The 17272-nt window shown below is 58.3% G+C and overlaps 1 protein-coding gene across 1 annotated transcript in view; it reads right to left on the bottom strand.

The window, feature by feature from the left end:
* The window catches only part of PRKCD (protein kinase C delta), a 29658-nt gene extending 12628 nt beyond the window's left edge, over positions 1 to 17030 (bottom strand). The window contains exons 1-3 of the mRNA XM_039243653.1: positions 16825 to 17030; positions 13151 to 13264; positions 927 to 1060 (exon numbers count right to left, since the gene is read on the bottom strand). Of these exons, the coding sequence (XP_039099584.1) occupies positions 927 to 1041 (115 nt within the window). The 5' untranslated portion in view covers positions 1042 to 1060; positions 13151 to 13264; positions 16825 to 17030. The remainder of the gene's footprint in view (positions 1 to 926; positions 1061 to 13150; positions 13265 to 16824) is intronic.
* Positions 17031 to 17272: the final 242 nt, after the last annotated feature.

Below are 17272 nucleotides of genomic sequence, written 5' to 3'. Positions count from 1 at the left end.
ACACACCCCAGACACAGAACTGTGTCTGGCCCCTCTAGGAAGCTCTGCTAGGTCCCACCTCCGGGTCTTTGCTCCTGCTTTTCCCTCTTCCTGTGACCCTCTTCCCTAGCCCCACTTAGCTGTCACCTCCCCACATGCACTCAGTGAACACATGCGGAGGCCCATCATGCCAGCCTTGGCATTTGGAGGTGATGAACATGGTAGAAAGAAGAGTGAAAACCAGTGCCTGACTCCCAAGAGTCCAGGGCAGAGACATGAGCCCGTTCATCCCTCAAGTAAATGTTAAATCACAGCTGTGATGAGACTGAAAAGGGCAAGGCCAGGGCTTTAGACCTGCTCTGGGTCATGGTCCGGTGGCATGACCCCCGCCTAAGGGTCAAGAAATGCTTCCTGGAGGAAGGATCAGCTCAGCAGGGACCTAAGGGATGAGCCAGGGGCTCAGCAAGTGAGGGCAGAAGCAAAGAGGAATGGTGTGAGATGTTTGCCTCTCCCAGGAGGACCCTGCTGAGCCCAGCCTGGGACAGCGCCTCCTCTGGGCTTCCCCATCACAGTTCGCATTGTCTGGCTCCCACACCTGACTGTGAGCCCCATGAGGGCAGGGCCAAGTCAGCTCTGGAGCATGGCAGTGTCCCCAGTGCCAGCACAGAGGCTGGCACAGATGGGCATGAGGAAATTACTGGGTGAAACCACCAAAAGGGGAAGAGCCAAAGGCCTCCCTCCTGCCCCTCAAAGCTCACCCTGGAGAAGATTCTACACAGCCAGTGCTAGAGACTCTACAGGCACTCAGCGGCCTCCATGGTCCTGCATCCACAGCTGGGCTGGGCAGGGAGGTGAGGACAAGGAAGAGAAGGATCCCTCGGAAGTTCTAGAGGAATAAGGCATGGGCCGTGCAGGGCCTCCCACCGAGCCTAGATTCTCAGTCCTACCTGTGCTGAGGGCCTCCTTCATTTTCACGGCACAAAAGGGCGGGCTGGCATCATCTGCGGGCTGCAGGGAGCCGAGCTCATAGGAGGTGAAGGCGATACGCAGGAACGGTGCCATGCTGGGGCCTGCAGTGTGGCTGTACAGACAGAACAGGTGAGGCCAGGCAGCAAGGGACATCCCAGGAGGTGCTACTCAGGTGCCCCTGGAGAGCACTCACCTCACTGAGTTTGGCCCATTGAGTTAGTGTTCACAGGGCACTAGTTCTAGTTGCTGTTGTTAAAACTGAGTTTTCTGGAAGTCTGGATTTGTGGCATTCCCAGTAAAACTGGAAGATTTATTTCATTTATTTGGGGAGTCATTTAAGGTCTCCTTTAAAACCCAATTCCTGTGCACCTACTATGTGCTGGGCACTCAGTATGTGCTGCGCTCCAGCATTTCAGCGCCAGCCAAGATGGGCCCAACGGTACCCCCGCCTCCCTGCACCCTTGCAGATCTCCCTTGCAGATCTTCTTGGTTTTCAAAGTTAGTTTTTTACTCACAACTACACAGGAGAAGAAATAGGGCCAAGATGACCACCCCCACTTCAGATGGAGAAACGGAAACCCTGAGGCTGAGCCAGAAGATAAAGTTGAGATTCCACTAATTAAGCACCCACTTCATTCAGGGACGGGGGCAGGGAAAGGCCCCGCCCTCACCCCTGACCTTCTGAACCTGAGCCCCTCGGGTCAAGTGCCTCTCACCCTACAGAGGTTGCCTGCACTTTCCAACTAATTTTTTCCAAATATAAAGCTATTTTAACGTTGAATATAACACTGAGTTTGTTTTTTTAAACCACACGGGTCAGCCCCACATCTCGCCCTTTTCCTTGCTCTTCCTCAAATCAAGGGTCAGTAAAGGAGGTGACTCTGAGGGTCTTTCGGGTTGTCATTCGTGGAGGAGGGCCACATGTGCAAGCCCACAGGTGTGTCTCATATACCTGCGTGGACACTGGCTCTGGGCCCCACACACGAGGATGCTCCATAAACGTAGTTGAATGAACACTCACTTGTGTACATGCACGTACATACGTACTCACTCCGTACTGAACGCAAGCCAGCATGGCGGCAGCGTCAGACACGTGCCCCTAGCCCCCCACACATACACATGAGCATGCAAGAGCTGCCCTGGCCCAGGATAGTCCCCCCAGCTCTTCTGCAAGGCAGCCAGAGTAGCCACTGGGGCTGCGGAGAGCTCCCGGCCCAGATGAGCTCACAGGAAACACTGACCTCAGCCTGCAGCCCAGCCCTGGGGCCCCACCGGCCTTCTGAGGCCAAGAGCCAGAGGAGAGGGGAGGGGCGCCAGGCGAGGCAGACCACCACATCTCCTGCCCAGGCCTGGCTCCTACTCAGAGGGAGCAAGAATGTGTGTGTAAGCTCACATCCGAGCCCAGGTCCCAAAGCCTTCAGCCTCAGACAAGCCACGCCAGCCGCCATTACCTCTGGGCAGACGAGGAACAGGAGCCAGACGTGGGGAGCTGCTGGCTCCTCCCTGGACTCAGGCGTGTGTGAGTTGGTGTGTATGAAGGTGTGAGCAGGTGGCACATGGTGGGCACTGAGCTAACGTGGAAGAAAAGAGAACAGGCTGCATGGGTCTGGCTCTGTGGTGTTTGTGTGTGTGTGTGTGTGTGTGTGTGTGTGTGTGTGTGTGTGAGAGAGAGAGAGAGAATCTGGGTGAGTGTCTCAAGCTGTCAGGCAAAAAGGACATCGTGCCCTTCCTGAGGCCACCCTGCTGGGCCTGGGGATCCAAGGTGTAGAGCACCCGGCTGAGTTCTCCCTAGGGGGTCCAGAATGATCAGCAGGGTCCCTGCACAGCACATGCTTGCCACATGTCTGCATCCACACTCCCCAGGCCTGACCCCAGCAGACATGCTGGGCTCTGTGCTTCCCAATAGGATAACCCTGGGAACCAGGGTGGGGGCACTGACGGGCTTTCTGAGTGTCTCAGAGGATGAGGGCTGAGTGGGCACACAGGGACAAAGCAGTGATAGTCATGCTGCAGGGGCCTGGGTTCCTGTGAGAGAGCGGGTCAGGGTAGCCTAGGTGACAAAATGATCTGGGCATTTGGGGCAAGTGGTCAAGCTGCCTCCCCACCGCCTCCCCCTGGGGCCCAGTCCAAACGGTCCCCGGGCTCCATGACCTCGCCAACCTCTGTGCATGGGGACCACTCCAGAGGGCTGCATGGAGGAGATGGAATCAGAGAAGCCTGAGAATATGAGGCAGAGCCCAGCCCTCCAGGCCGCCATCCAGCTCTCAACGGTCACACTCAGAGACTGGCTGCTGCTCAGTTAGAAGCCACTGGAGGGAAACCACAACCACAGCAAGCCCCAGCCCTGGCCCCAAGCCTGTATGGCCAGGCCACAGTGCCACGAGAAGGGGGACCCCTGGGGCTACCCGGCAGTAACTCTAGGATTGGGTCCCCCAAGCCCCAACTTCCTAGACTAAAACTAGAGCATGGGCCCTCCACTCCAACTGCACTGGCCAGACCCCAGGGGGGGACAGACACCATGAGCCAGGGTCCTCTTGCCATGTGACCCTGGGACAGGTGCTGGGCCCTGCACAGTGGAGCCTGTGCTGCCCATCTACGTTGCACGGTCTGAACACTGGCGGGGAAACCAGGGACTGAAGTGACGGCACAAAAGCAAGGTGTGCCAATTATTTATAGCCCCCATGCAAATAGGCCCAAGCCCACAGGCCCCAAAGAAGGCCACTGGCTCAGCCTCGCTGCCGCTCTGCAGGGCCATGAAAGTGGTGAGGGCTCGTCCCACGCAGACCTCCAGGGGGACCAGCCCCCCCCGAAGCCGCCTGAGGCCAGCCAGGCCTTTCCCAGCTAGCAGTGGGCTCTTAATCTCTATCCTCTCTCTCTTCAGCCCATAGCAGAGGCAGCCCTATGAAGCGGGGAGCACTGGACACAGAGTCAGAGGATCTGGGGGTGAATCTCAGCACCCCCACTTGTACAAAGGATCATCTTTCCCTAAGGCCAACACATACCAGATTAACCTCATAATGGCATTAGCTCACTTCGTCCCTGTGCTGGTTCTGGAAGTGGGTATTTTACTGATAAAGAAACAGATCTGGAGAGGCTAAATGCCCTGCCCAAGCTCACACAGCCAGTAGGTGGTAGAAGGATTTGAATCCAGGCTGCCTCATCTTGCAGCCCAGACACTGAGGACAGAGGAAACAAGGAGCAGGGTAAGGGCGCCCCTCTCCTGGTGCCTTAACCAGAGTCTGTCCGCCCAACGCCCTTTGGGCCGGTCCTAGACCAGGCCATGAGGACCTCCTCCTTTTCTGTACGAGGGTGGGACAGACCCCTGACCTCTGCCTCCCCTCCGTCCCCACCCCTTGGGGCAGCTCTGGTGCTCAAAACCTGGGGAGGGCCGAGCCACACTAGATTCCAGTCCCAAGGCATGGGGGCCCACTGACTCGGCTCCCCAGACCACCCCAGGCCGGCCACCCAGGGGTAAGGAAAGGTGGTGCTGGGCAGAACCAGAGCAGGCAGGTCACCTCCTCCAGGGCAATGGAAACGTGCTCCTGGCCCGTCCAGGGCAGTGGGCGAGGCCAGCCTTGAGGTGAGCAAAGTGACCGCACTGACTGGAGCTCCTGGGGCACAGAGGACAATGAGTGCTGCACATCCACATGTGTGCCCGGGAGTGTGCCCCAGCAAAGGGTGTGAGGTGGGAGACATGGCCCAAGTGTGCCAGCCGGAACAGAAACGAATTTTCTAACCCTTCTACAGCAATCACGTCTAATTTGTTTGATAACAAAGGCGCTAATAAGGTGAAAAATAAAACCCATCAAGTCAAAACGTATCCAAGAGATGGGTCTTTCTATAGAGACTGACCTGCCCGTCTCCTCTTTGTAGGGAGGGGGAAACCAAGGACAAGGTCCCGCAATGAGAGTCTCCAGGTCCCCAGATCCGACCCGATCCCCTCTACCCCAGCCCTTCCCTAGCACTGGATTCTGCCTCACAGGCCACAGGGTCATGCCCACTGGCCTGAGGAGCAAAGTGGGGCCCTAAGAAGAGAGACCTGGCCAGGTCCTTGGGGAGTGTGTGCAAACCTAGATGGAGGCTTCCTCAGAAAATCTGCCAGAGAAATAAGAGGGGGCAGGCTGAGGTCAAGAAAGGCAAGCAAGCAGAGCTGGGGCACCTGCTGGGCCTACAGACCCTAGGGGGCAGAAGACGCCCCCCTCCCATGCAACCTTTTCCCACACATATCTGCCCAACCTTGGGGCCAGCCCCTGTCGCCTGCCCATGGAAGGCACCACCTGCTGTCGGTCAAAGCTGGGCGGTGGTGGCTGCAAAGTGGAGGCAGTGTTGGCCCAGGCTCTCCTAGGGACACAGACCTGGCCTGTGGGGTAGTTCAAGATCTAGCCCACTTGGGCCTTGAAGGATGAATGAAGGAGGGAGGACACATGAGGCCCAGAGAGTGGGAGGGACGGAGGGAGGGTAAAACGCAGTGTGATCAGTAGTATGCAGCAGGGTTGGCTCTGCCAGAGCCGCAACAGGGCAAGGGGGCTGGGCTTGGCAGGGAGGCTGGCCTCCTCAGATGGCCTTCCCAGACGGAAGCAAGGCAGGGAGGCCACGAGGGTTTCACAACCCAGGAAATGGGCTCAGCAAGAAGAGAAGGGGGTGGGGGAGGGGAAGGGCTAGCAAGGCCCCTTCTAAGGCCCTGCCCACCAGATCCTGTGCCCCAGCCTCCATATGACCTGCCTTGTCTTGGAGGCACAGCTACGATCTCAGATCATGGCCAAGTCCCAGAGCAAGGGATGCTCCAGACACTTGCTCTTAACCCTCAACCCCCACTCGTGCTCCTTCCTGCCCGGCCCCTCACAGACCAACCACTGCAGTGGACTCTCCTCCCTTTCCCCAGCGACCCCTCCCAGTCACAACCAACCCGTGAAACCTCCAGGGCTCCCACTGCCCTTGGAGAAACCCCAGACCTCAGCCTGGCCCTGGGCTGCTTCCACCTCAGATCTCACCTCTGGCTCTTCTCTGAACTCCTGTCTCACTTTTAGGCCCCCCTCTTTTGCGTATGCTATTCCCTCAACCAGAATGTCCTGAATTTCTACATATCTTTCCAGACAGTTCTAAAGGCCAACTGGGGAATCATTCCCCCCTCCCCAGGAAGCCAGATCTTCCCCCACCGCATGTACTCCCTACAGGTACCCTGTGCAGTTAGTTGTTTGGGAAGTGCATGCCGAGGACCTGGTCTGTTCTCTGGGCACTGTCTCGGTCCCTGGCTCGGGCTTCTCAGCCCTGGCCACACATATGAATGTCCTGGGGATATTAAAAAATCATACTGCTGGGCTGACCCAGCCCACAAGGGATCCACTGGGAATCACAGGTGAGGCCCGAGCAGCATGAATGAAGCCTCTGCAATTGCAAAAGGGGTGGCAATACCCTGAGAACCAATGAAAGACGTGGACTCTCTTCCCAGGAAAGCACATACAGGTGGTGACATAATTCTGCATATGATGGGGTGGGGGCTTTAAGTCCCAAAGGCCCAGCCCAGCCCTCCTTAGGCCCAGCCAGCAGGCACCACAGTGACAAGACACACCAGGCCATGGAACTCACAGCTTGGAAGGTGGGGGACAGTCACATGAATATGTAATTACAGAGGAGGATATGACGGCTGCTCAGGCAGTGAGTGGAAAGGAGTGAGAGGGGCTGGGGTAGAATGGGGATCAGGACGGGCTTCAATGTGAGAGGTGTCCAAGGAGCAGCTAGTCCAGCCAGTCAGAGGGTCTGGAAGGGTCCAAGGGGCAGGACTTGGGACCCTGGCCATCACTGGCTCACACTCACTCCTGCCAGCACTTGGTAAGGGGAGGGATGAAAATAGGATCTTCTTGGGGGCATAGTCCACACCAGGCTCAGGCCTTGAGTCACTCAGCTAGTCCTAGGATCAGGGAAGCTTTGGGCTCAGTCCTAGGGAGAGTTCCAGGTACCCCCTGAGGAAGAAACAAAAGCCCTTTCATGGCAGGACTGAGGACAAGGGGGCCTCTGTGAAGAGCTGGGGTGGGGGGTACATCAGGGCCTCTCCCAGAATAACCACACATGTGTGCACACACGGGCACACCCACCAACCCAAACACACAGCTACACATGGGGGACCCTTCTTGCAGTTAGACACACGCAGATGGTTGTAACCACAGGCTCCTAGGATGACTCAGTGACACACACTGAGAAACACCTCCCCACCACAACCGCTGTCACCTGTGGACAGACATCAATACCCCCGTGCTCTCACCAGCACAGAGAGATCTGTGTGCACACAGGGTACCACCAGCACGGTGGACAGACACGTAGATGAACACACAAGCCTGGAAGCACCCACACACGTCTGGCTGGGGTCTGACACCAGGGAAATCCACACGTAGCCTTTTCTACCACAGTCCTTGGGTCACAGTGGCTAAGGAGGGAAATGGCGGCTGGGTGCCAGGCAGGCTGGGCCTCCCCACGGAAGGAGGCAGAGAAAGTCCCTCCTGGCCCAGGGCAAAGTCCAAAGTGCACAAAGGAAGCAGTAGGCCAGTCAGGTACATCACTAGGCAGGCCTCCCCGCCCACCTGAGGGGACAGCAGAGGCTAAGGAAAAGGCTGGGGGTCAGAGGTGGCAGCCCTAGGCCTGGCACAAAGGAGGAGGGGAAGACTCACACCTGTCAGGTGGGACAGCCATGCCAGGCAGCCCACACATGACCTCCACTGAGCTCCAGGCTCACTGAGCAGAACTTAACAAAAAGAGATACAGCAATTCACCCAAAGCCGCAAAGCCAATGGGGCAGCCCCCGGGGGGAGGCTGAGGGGGGCCCTCCAGCTCTAACTCTGGAGCTGGCTACCTGGCCTCCTGTGGGGTGAGGTGACGGCATGTCCGTGTGCCTGGGGTGGGAGGTTCCTCCACCAGCTGCCACAGAGGTGGGCCCCAAGTCTACTTCCTCTGCCTTGTCCCTCTGCACCCACAGAGGCCTCCTTCGAACATCCCATGGTTCTCCCCATTGTTGACATTAATCTCTGTGTTTGGGAAAAGGTAAGATGGGCGCCTAAGGCTTTTGCCACCCATTCCCACAAGGGGAGCAGGGCTCAGACGATGCTTCCCCACTCTGGGGATCGGGAGAAGCTGGGAGAAAGGCAGGGCCATGGCGTGCCATCCCATGGTGGGCCATGGACACAGGACTTAGGAGTGGGGTCCTGGGTATGGGTTGGACAGGTCTAGTTCAGACCTGGTCTGTTCCTCGGTGCCCTGTGAGCCCGGCCAAGTTGCTCTGGCATCCTCATCTGTTAAAAGGGAATGATCTTGCCCTGCCTCGGTTGTGCTGAGTGTAAGACCTGGGACCATCATCCGTTTCACCACCTCCATCCTCACACCTGGCCCTCTCCGCACCTGCCCCACTGCCCATTTCCAGCCGTCCTGTAACCATAGGTGACCCCTTGGATCAGTGGAGGAAGGAGCTCTCTCAAGCCTCCCACCCCTGCAATGCCCTGCTCTGGACTGCTGCTCTGGGAAGAGACCAGGCTGGACAAAGGCAGTCTGAGACCACTGACAGACCCTGGGCTAGCTGCTCTCTCTGCTCTCTCTCTCAGGGCCTCAGTCTCCCTGTCTTGATAATTGAGACCCTCAAGTTTCTCCAGCCCTAGTACCGGAAGGCCCTGTAATCCTTCGGTCCCCCTCCACCCTGGTCTGCATTCCCAGCCCCTGAAGCCCACACCAAGCAGCATCTGATCCAGCCGCTCTACTATGCCTGTTTACCCAACAAGCCAGTGACATGATCCAAAGCTTCCAGGGCTGTTGTGAAAACAGTGGCTCAGCCACCACAAGCCTGCCCTCCTGAGCACCTCGGCAGGGACCTTCGAGGGACAGTCATCCCAACCCCGTACCCAGGGCCTCTTGAACTTTCCCACCAAAGACCCGCCAAACCCTGCTCTCCCAAGCCTGGGCTTGCATGCTACCTCTTGACTCCCAGGTCTCTGCTTTCAGCCTAGCCCCCCGAACTCCAGGCCTGCCAGTGGGCCCGTCTGTCTCCCCAGCCTCACCACGCTCTAGAGGCACTCAAACGCACCCAAGCCAGGCTTCCTCGTGTCCTCCATGCAAGTGCCCCCTCATCTCCTAGCAGGGCCAACACTGGCCCCGTGACACCAGAGGAGGTGGGCGGGTTCACCCACCCCTTCCTCCCCACATAGCATCGCCGTCAGTTCTGCCCTGCATTCTACCCTGAAGTCATTTCTTCTGTCCACCACTGTCCCCATCCTGGCACCCCATCACCTCCCCCAGGCTCTGCACCTGCTTGCTCTCCATCCTCTGCTCTGACCCCACAGTCCCTCTGTCCCAGCAACTAAGAAAGATCTCGTCATTCCCTGCCCAAGTCCCCAGTGGTTACCTTTTCCTTCCCAATAAGCCTAAGTGCCTGCCCTGGGCCTGACCCACTCAACCTGCCCCCATTACCTCCCTGACCTCCTCGGCCGCTGCCTTCCCCTCACTCCTCTACCCGGGGCCACAGTGACCTCTTTCAGTTCCCTGAACAGCCAAGTTCCTTCCTGCTTAGCAGTCTCTGCACTTGCTGCCCCTCCTCTGAAACACACACTGGCTCCTTATCATTCAGGTCTCAGATGGACAACTCCTTGATCTTCCCATTTTACAGATGAGGCAACTGAGGCTCAAAGCAGTCTAGTCCCTGGCTCAAGAATACACAGCCAGTAAACATCAAGTGAGAATTCGAAACCAGGTCTGTCTGATGCTTGCAGAGGTCTCGCTCCTAAGCGTTCAGGATATGCCCTCACTCAAACTCCTAGCCCAGGGCCCTGCCAATCTCCAGCCCTCCAGCCTTCTGGTCTCCGCCTACCATACCACCATCATTACCACACCAGCACCCGAGGTCCCCAGCCTCTGAGCCCTGAATAGCAAAGGGCTTCCTCTCACTGTCGCTAGCACAGGCATGTCCCTGCCACCAACTGCCACGTGTCAAGGATATATGTATGGATATGTGTATAGGGGGACTTTCTATCCCCAGATGTCTACCCCCTTCCCAGTCCACAGGCTGACTCCAGGGGTCCAAAGGGTAGGCAGTTTGGCAGGAGGACTCACCACCCACCCTTCACTGCCAGTGTCAGTTTCTCCAAGCCCAACGTCCTGCAGGGGACCAAAGTCAGGGAAGGGGCCCAGGGGAGGCCTGAGGGGGCAGCAGGCAGCTGCCTTTCTCTTCCCTGCATCCATTTGTCAGGAGATCTATTTTCCTCCCTTTGAAAGGGAATGAGGGGGCTGGGCTGCTGAGTGGGCACAGCTGCTCCACCCTGGCGCTCCTCTCCTCAGAGGACGGGGAACAAACCCTCCCCACCCTGCAGCATCACCACCGGGAGGCAGAACGGAGGGGGAGTGAGGGAAGCTGAGGCCTGGCTTCTCAGCCCGGCTGTGTCAGCCACCTGGCCCTGTGACACTGGGTCAGTGCCCAGGCCTTCAGACAATAATAACCCCACCATCAGAACCACTTGCTGTTTTAGGAGATAGTTACCACAAACTGAGTGCTAAGTGCTTTACATAACTCCACTTTTTACCCTTTAAACGCTAATAAAGTGCCAGGCAAGATGCTAGCTACTTTGCATACATTATCTGTAGCTTCCAGCACAACCGCAAGAAGACGGATGCTATCATTGTCTCATCTGTCAGAGAAGAAAGATGAGGCACCAGGCACCAAAGCCACTTGTCCAGGTTCATTCGTACAGCTTGGAGCCGGCTAATCCCTGAAACGCAACCCAGCCGACACCAGTTCACGCGAGGAGGCTCTGCCTGCCAGAATTAGCGCCTGAGCCTCAGGGTACAGCTTAGAGGAAAGGAGGAGCTGGGGTGATGGGGGCTGCAGGGGACTTCATAGCCTCAGCCCCCCGAACCCTCTCCTTGGACCTCCGTCAAGGCCTGGTCAGCCCTGGCAGTGGGAAGCCTGGTCAGTCAGCCTAACCCACTGGCCAGGCACTGCTCCCCTCACAGGCAAGGCTGGGGCGGGGCAGGCCACAGCCGGAGGGCTGGTCAGTCCCACTCTGAAACCACTTCCTGGGCAGCCCAGGGGAAGTGAGCCTCCGGAAACACCTCGGATGGACAGGCCTCTCCCTGGGCCCAGGCCTTGGAAAGTGTACAGACCGCCCTGGGAAAAGTACCCTGCTTGCCTCCTGGCCGCCAGAGCCCAACAATTCACTTCCACTGGGCACTGACACTGCGGGGGACAGAGGAACTGATTGGACCCCCACCCACCTTCAAGCACCTTGGCCCCATGACCACAGGCAGCCCACTTCCTCCTTGCGGCAGCAGCCACAAACGGTGCCAGCACAGCTGACGTCCCCCCATCGTCCTTCCCACCCCACCCCCATACCAAGTCCTGGACAGCCTGGGGGTCTGGCCCAGGTGAGCAGGATGGCTGGTGAACGCCTGGGCAGGCAGCGCCCACCTCCCAGTGTGGCCCAGCCCGCTGGAGCACCTGTGGTCACAACCACACCTCAAACCTCACCCTCAGTGCCAGACACAGGCTGGGCCGTGACCCTGACCAAGGACCCCGCTTCCTGACCCAAGATGGGCAGTGTGGTGTGTGTGGGCAGGCTTCTAAGTGCAAGGATGGCTGGCCGAGCACCTGCATGCGTGTTTCAACATGCCTGTGGATGTGTGCATGCATGTGTGGTGCCCGTGTGGGCACTTGAGGGTGTGCAGGCCTGGGCACAGAGGGCAGCTTGGTTTCTGTATCCCTGTGTGAGCACACCTACGTCTGCGCCAGCTGGGGAGCTGACGTTTGAGCTTTGAAAGTGTGCTGGCTCCCAGACTAATTGATTGAACTTGTTAGGGAATGAGGCTTAGTGCTGGGAGGGGGTGGGCCCCAGACCTCAGGTAACAGAGGCTCCCAGCCAGGCAAGGACATGTCACTTCCTCCCCACACCAGGTTTGACGGTAAGTTGAATAAACAGCAGACCCAGTGATGACCCTGCCCTTGTTCAGCCCCCACTCCCATCCCCAGGAGCCAGGGCCCTGCCCTCCTGCCGTGCTTCCCCTCTGAGTTAAGCTCTGAGAGCCCAGCCCCCACTGATCCATTCACCACCCCCACCCCCACCGTCCCCTGCAAACTTATAGATACCAGTAGGGGCAGGAGCAGGGCAGTAGGGGCAGGAGCAGGGGTTGATCAGGGAGGCCTCTGGGAGGAAAGACCACCTTTGCCACCCCTCCCCACTGTCACCACCTAGGTTCCTGGTACCCTCAGCAACACCCCCACCCCAATTGCACTCCCAGAATCTTGTCCACTGAACTTTGGACACTAGAGGGGTAACTCTCAGGGCTGTTTTCATTATAATGAAGGCAAAAAGAAGGAGGTCTGGCCCCAAAAGAAGGAATCTTTAGCTTTAGAAGGAGCCTGAGAGGGTGCAGCCTTCCCCAGCATTACTTAGAGACTGCCTAACTCATCTGGGGGCTGAGGAGGAGAATTCTGAATCTCTCCTCTGCCCCAGAGAGGCTGGGCAAATGAGGGAACTGGGGTGTGGAAGAGAGCGCAGGAGAAGACTTCATTCCATTCTCGGCTTGGTGTCCAACCCACTGTGGGGCCCAGGGCAAACCTCAGTTTCCCCGTGTGATGACGGTGACAGCCTGAGACAGAGACAAGGGGCCACAGAACAGTGGATACATCCACCCTCAACCCTTGGCACCTACCCCACCTTCTTTTTTTAAAAAAGAAGAGACAGAGAGAGACAGAGCATGAGCAGGGGAGGGGCAGAGAGAGGAAAACACAGAATCTGAAGCAGGCTCCAGGCTCTGAGTTGTCAGCACAGAGCCTGACGCAGGGCTTAAACTCACAAACTGTGAGATCATGACCTGAGCCGAAGTCGGACACTTAAGTGACTGAGCCACCCACGTGCCGTGACCCCACCTTCTTTCTAACTAACCAGCAAAATGTCACCCCTCCTCACCCCAGACGGCTGGTGGGCTCCAGGCCTCTGAGCGCCAAGGCCACAGTCTTTTCTGGGACAAAAGCCAGTGCCAGGCAGGGAGCCCTCATCAGCAAGGCCAAGCACTGCCCCTTCTGGGCACCCAGGCCCCACACTCAACCCAAGGACTTTGTGTGACCCTCCTCCTAACCGACCTAACCCATCCCCAGCAGATGGGGAAGAGACAAAAGAAGAGGGCTATCCTTGCACACTGTCCATATTTCCGTCTGTCTAGGAGGATGCAGTCTTACCCAGGGCTCGCGGCTCCCCCTTGCCCTCAGTCCTGGCTCCTGCTGCGGCCACCGCCACACAACCACCACCAGAAGTCGGCCCGCCGCCTTCACCTGGGCCAGTTCCAGGCAGACCTGCAGGAACAAGGGAAAACAGCTGAGCTGGGAGGCGCTGCCAAACAGGCTCTCCCCACCAGTCAGCCCCAGAACGGCCAACATGGCCCGGCTCAGCCCCGTCTGGCTCTGAGACCTCAGCCTCTTTGGACTCAGCTTTCTCTTCTGTGAAGTGGGATGTTGGGCCCAACTTCTCCGGGGCACCGGCCCCATGTCCTCTCCATGCCAGGGGCTGGATCACTGTGTCTCAGCCCTCAGAGCATTTCCAGACTACAGACGCTGCAAAAAAGCGACGGCTGTCTGCAAGAGGTTGCCCTGTGACTTAGGAGACCTACCGGCAATGGGGGGTGGGGGCACTGCTCTGTGGCCTGAGGCAATTTCTCTGAGCCACAGTTTGTTTTATCTTTAAAATGAGGAGAGTACATCTCTCCAGGCAGAGGCCCCAGTGATGTGGCACAATATAGCTCTCCTGCTGGACTCACCTTGGGAGTACTGAATGAATAGTGACATTTTTAAAAAAATGTTTATTTATTTATCTTGAAGGAGGGGACAAAGAGAGAGGGAGAGAGAGAGAGAATTTTAAGCAGGCTCCATGCTCAGCACAGAGCCCTACAAGGGGCTAAATTTCTGGACCAGGAGATCACGACATGAACCAATATCTAAAGTTGGACACTCAACCGACTGAGCTACCCAAGCACCTTGTGACACTTTTTTATTCCTTGTTTTGCACCTTCTAGTTCAGGTGATTCTCATATTAATATTGTGCCCATTATACAGCTGAAAAAAACTGAGGCCCAGAGAGATCCTAGAAGGAAGGAATGGCAAAGACAGCAAGGTGTCCCAGGTCTCCTGGCTCAAAGACCTGAGTGCTTTTCCTGCAGGCCAAAAGATTCCTCTCCCCAGATGTGAGCTCCTCCTCCCCGCTGAAGACCTCCTCCCCCCACATCACGTCACTGCTCCCTAGGGACTGAGGCATCCTCAGGCTTGTCTGTACTTTATTTCTAATTTTAATTTAAATTCCAATTAGCTGTGGCAGCTAAATGGTGTCAGCACCCTGCAATCAAGCTCCAAATCACCCCCCCCCCACCTGCCTTATCTCCCCCACCAGTGCTGCTGACACTGGACAGGTGTCAAGTGGGCTGAATAAGGCTGCCGGTCTCTGCCCACCCTTGGCCCTCCCGCAAGCAGTCTGGTCAAGGGCATGGGAGGGGGCACCAGACACATCACTAAAAGGAAACTGGGTGGGGGACTATCTGGGCTTTTATTAGCCCAGCTCCCAGGAGAATGGAAACCAGAGAGTAGGCAGGGGGGAGTGGTCACCAAATAAGACTTAGCATGTGTCGAGCTCTGACTGTGGGCCAAGCAAACCTGTGTTAGAGGGCCATTGACACAAGACCTTGAGCCCCCACAGCAACTTTCTCTCTTCTGCAATTAAGGGGACTCAGCCTTAGAGAGGCCTAGCTCCAGTCTCCTGCCCTTAAGAGGCACAGTGAATATTTGAGCCCATCTTTCCTCTGGGTCCAGAGCCCTAGGTCTTGGTCACAACACTGCAAACCCAAGGATTTGCCCTCAGGTACCCTTCAACTTGGAGAAGCAGAGGAGGGCGAGAGATGGAGGCCTTCCCCGCCTCCCCAGGAACCTGGGCTGGCCTTGAGGTGCCCGTGCACATCCACACCCTCACAGTCTCCCACATTATCACACACCAGGGGGCTCTCACCTTCCCTCCCAGCACTGTCACCTCAGGGGGTGCAGGCACCACACTCTCGGTTCCCTGCAATCAAGGGACTCCCAAGCACACAGACTAGCAGTTTCATACAGTCAGACTGAGTCTCCCACTAGTCACACACTCACCAGCCAATCTCACCCAGCCACAGTTCTAAACACACCAGATCTCTTATACCAGCCTATGGCCAGGTACAGCTGTCCAAACATCTGTACATCTCACACACACACACACACACACACACACACACACACACACACACAGGGCTGCCCTCTACTGGCCTGTCCACCGCACCCCAACTCAGTCCACAGCAGGAACGAGGAAACTCAAGGGACCAGTCCCCTCCCTCAATGACCAGGTCAGCCTGGTCACAGCGGCTCAGTAGCAGAAGGAGAGGAAGAAAGAATGTACACACATTCCCACACTCAGACACACACATGAGCCTGGTGGGCTAACACAGGCTCTCAAAATTAACAGCTCAAATGTATATGGCCAGTGGGTCACCATGGCACCCTCAGTGTGCAACATAGGACAGTCCAGACACACAAGGGACACAAAGGCACACAGACACACACACACACACACACACCGCAACACACAGATGGGAGTCTGGTCATAAAGAACACACCAAGACATAGTACACACATCCTTGCAAAGGGCACACAGAGCCTCAGGACACACAGACATACACACGTGTATACAAGCAAGTCACACATGTGGGAAAGGACCACAGAAGCAAGCCCCAGACACCGTGACAAAGAACACACACGCAGACAGGAACAATGTACCTATATGTCCAGATACAGGCGACTCGTTACAAGGAGTCAAGTCCAACCATACACAGTAGGGACCAGAGGAGAAGAGGATGCCCCTATGCACACCAAATCCTTCTGACCAGGTGTGAGTGGGGGGCTTAGTGGGGATCTCCCTTCCCAGACGGGAGGAAATGAGAGAGTCTGGGAGGTAGAACAGTTCTGATGGTGCCCACCTCCAGCCTCTTCACCCTGAATCTCCTCCACTCCCTCCCCTCACCTGGCCGGGGCCCCACGGGGCGGGACGGTGGCCTCTGAATTGCTGAGGGGCTAGGACCGACGGGACCTGGAAGTGGCCCCCAGGAGAGGGGGGCTCAGAGGGGCGTAGGGGCGGGATGGTAACGGGGGGGGGGGATGGTGGAGACTGGAGCCACGCCCAGCCGGAGACAGATGGAGAAAGACCGACGGAGACACCCAGACTGAAAGGAGAGAGAGAGCGAGAAGGAGGCGCCGCTCGGGCTGGGCCGGGCAGAAACCCAGGGGCGGGCGGCGAGGCAGGGCAGCCGGCCTGGCTTCTGCTCCGCGGTAGAAAAGGAGAGGCGGCCGGACCGGCAGGGGGCGACGAGCGTGGGTTGGGGGCGCGGCTCCGGGAGGACAGGATCCAGGGGGCGGCGGGAGGTGCGGTGGGGGTGGGGCACGCGGAGGGCTAAGGATAGACAGATTGAGACTAGGAAGACTCGGACGCGGGAACACAAGAGGGGGTGGGGACAGATGGACCGACCGAGGGCCCCAGGGATTCGAGGGGGACGGGCGGACGCTCGGAGGGTCTGGGGACACTCAGGCGGGTAGAGGGGCCGGGAGCGGACCCACAAGAGGGCCTCGGCCCGTACCGCTGAACGGAGGGACAGACCGACGGACGGGGGACGGAGGCACCGACGGACGGGGGACGGAGGCACCGGCGGGTCTCGGAGCGCGGCGGGACTTTCGCTGGCCGCGGCTCAGTTTCTCAGTTTCGGAAACGGGAACCGGATCGGAGAGGGGGAAGGGAGGGGCGGCGCGCCCTGAGGGTAGCCCAGGTCCCTCGTCCGGTCTCGGCCCTCACTCACCTCCCGCGCACCGCCAGGCGCCAGGGGTCGCGACGGCTGGGGTCCAGCTCCCTGCGCGGTTCCGGGGCGCGCGCGCGGACGAAGATGGATGCGGGCCCGACCGGGACAGGCCCGTAGGCCGGTGAGTCCCGTCCGGGCCTCAGCGCGGCGGGCGGATGCCGAGGGTCGCTCCGGGGATCCCGGTGCCGCAGCCTCCCTCTCACGAGCCGCTGCACACGGAAGTGCAAGGGGGCGGGGCGGCGCGACCTCACCCAGGTGCCTGCCCCGGCCCCGCCCCCGCTCAGGGCCCGCCTTCACAAGGGCCAGCCCCCCTAAGGCCCCGCCCCCGCGGCGGAGAGGAGGGGGGTCCCGGCCCCGCCTCCCGGTGGCGGTCGCTCTCTGCGGGTCTCGGCGTGCCTCGGCCCCTGCCAGACCTCGGCGCGCGCACCAGCCCTCAGAAGGGGCGCCA

Source organism: Hyaena hyaena, unplaced genomic scaffold (genome assembly GCF_003009895.1).
Source record: "Hyaena hyaena isolate Hyena2069 unplaced genomic scaffold, ASM300989v1 scaffold_231, whole genome shotgun sequence".
NCBI classification, from domain to species: Eukaryota; Metazoa; Chordata; class Mammalia; order Carnivora; family Hyaenidae; genus Hyaena; species Hyaena hyaena.
The sequence above is the reverse complement of the archived record's forward strand: the minus strand, read 5'-3'. Positions and strand labels throughout refer to the sequence as shown.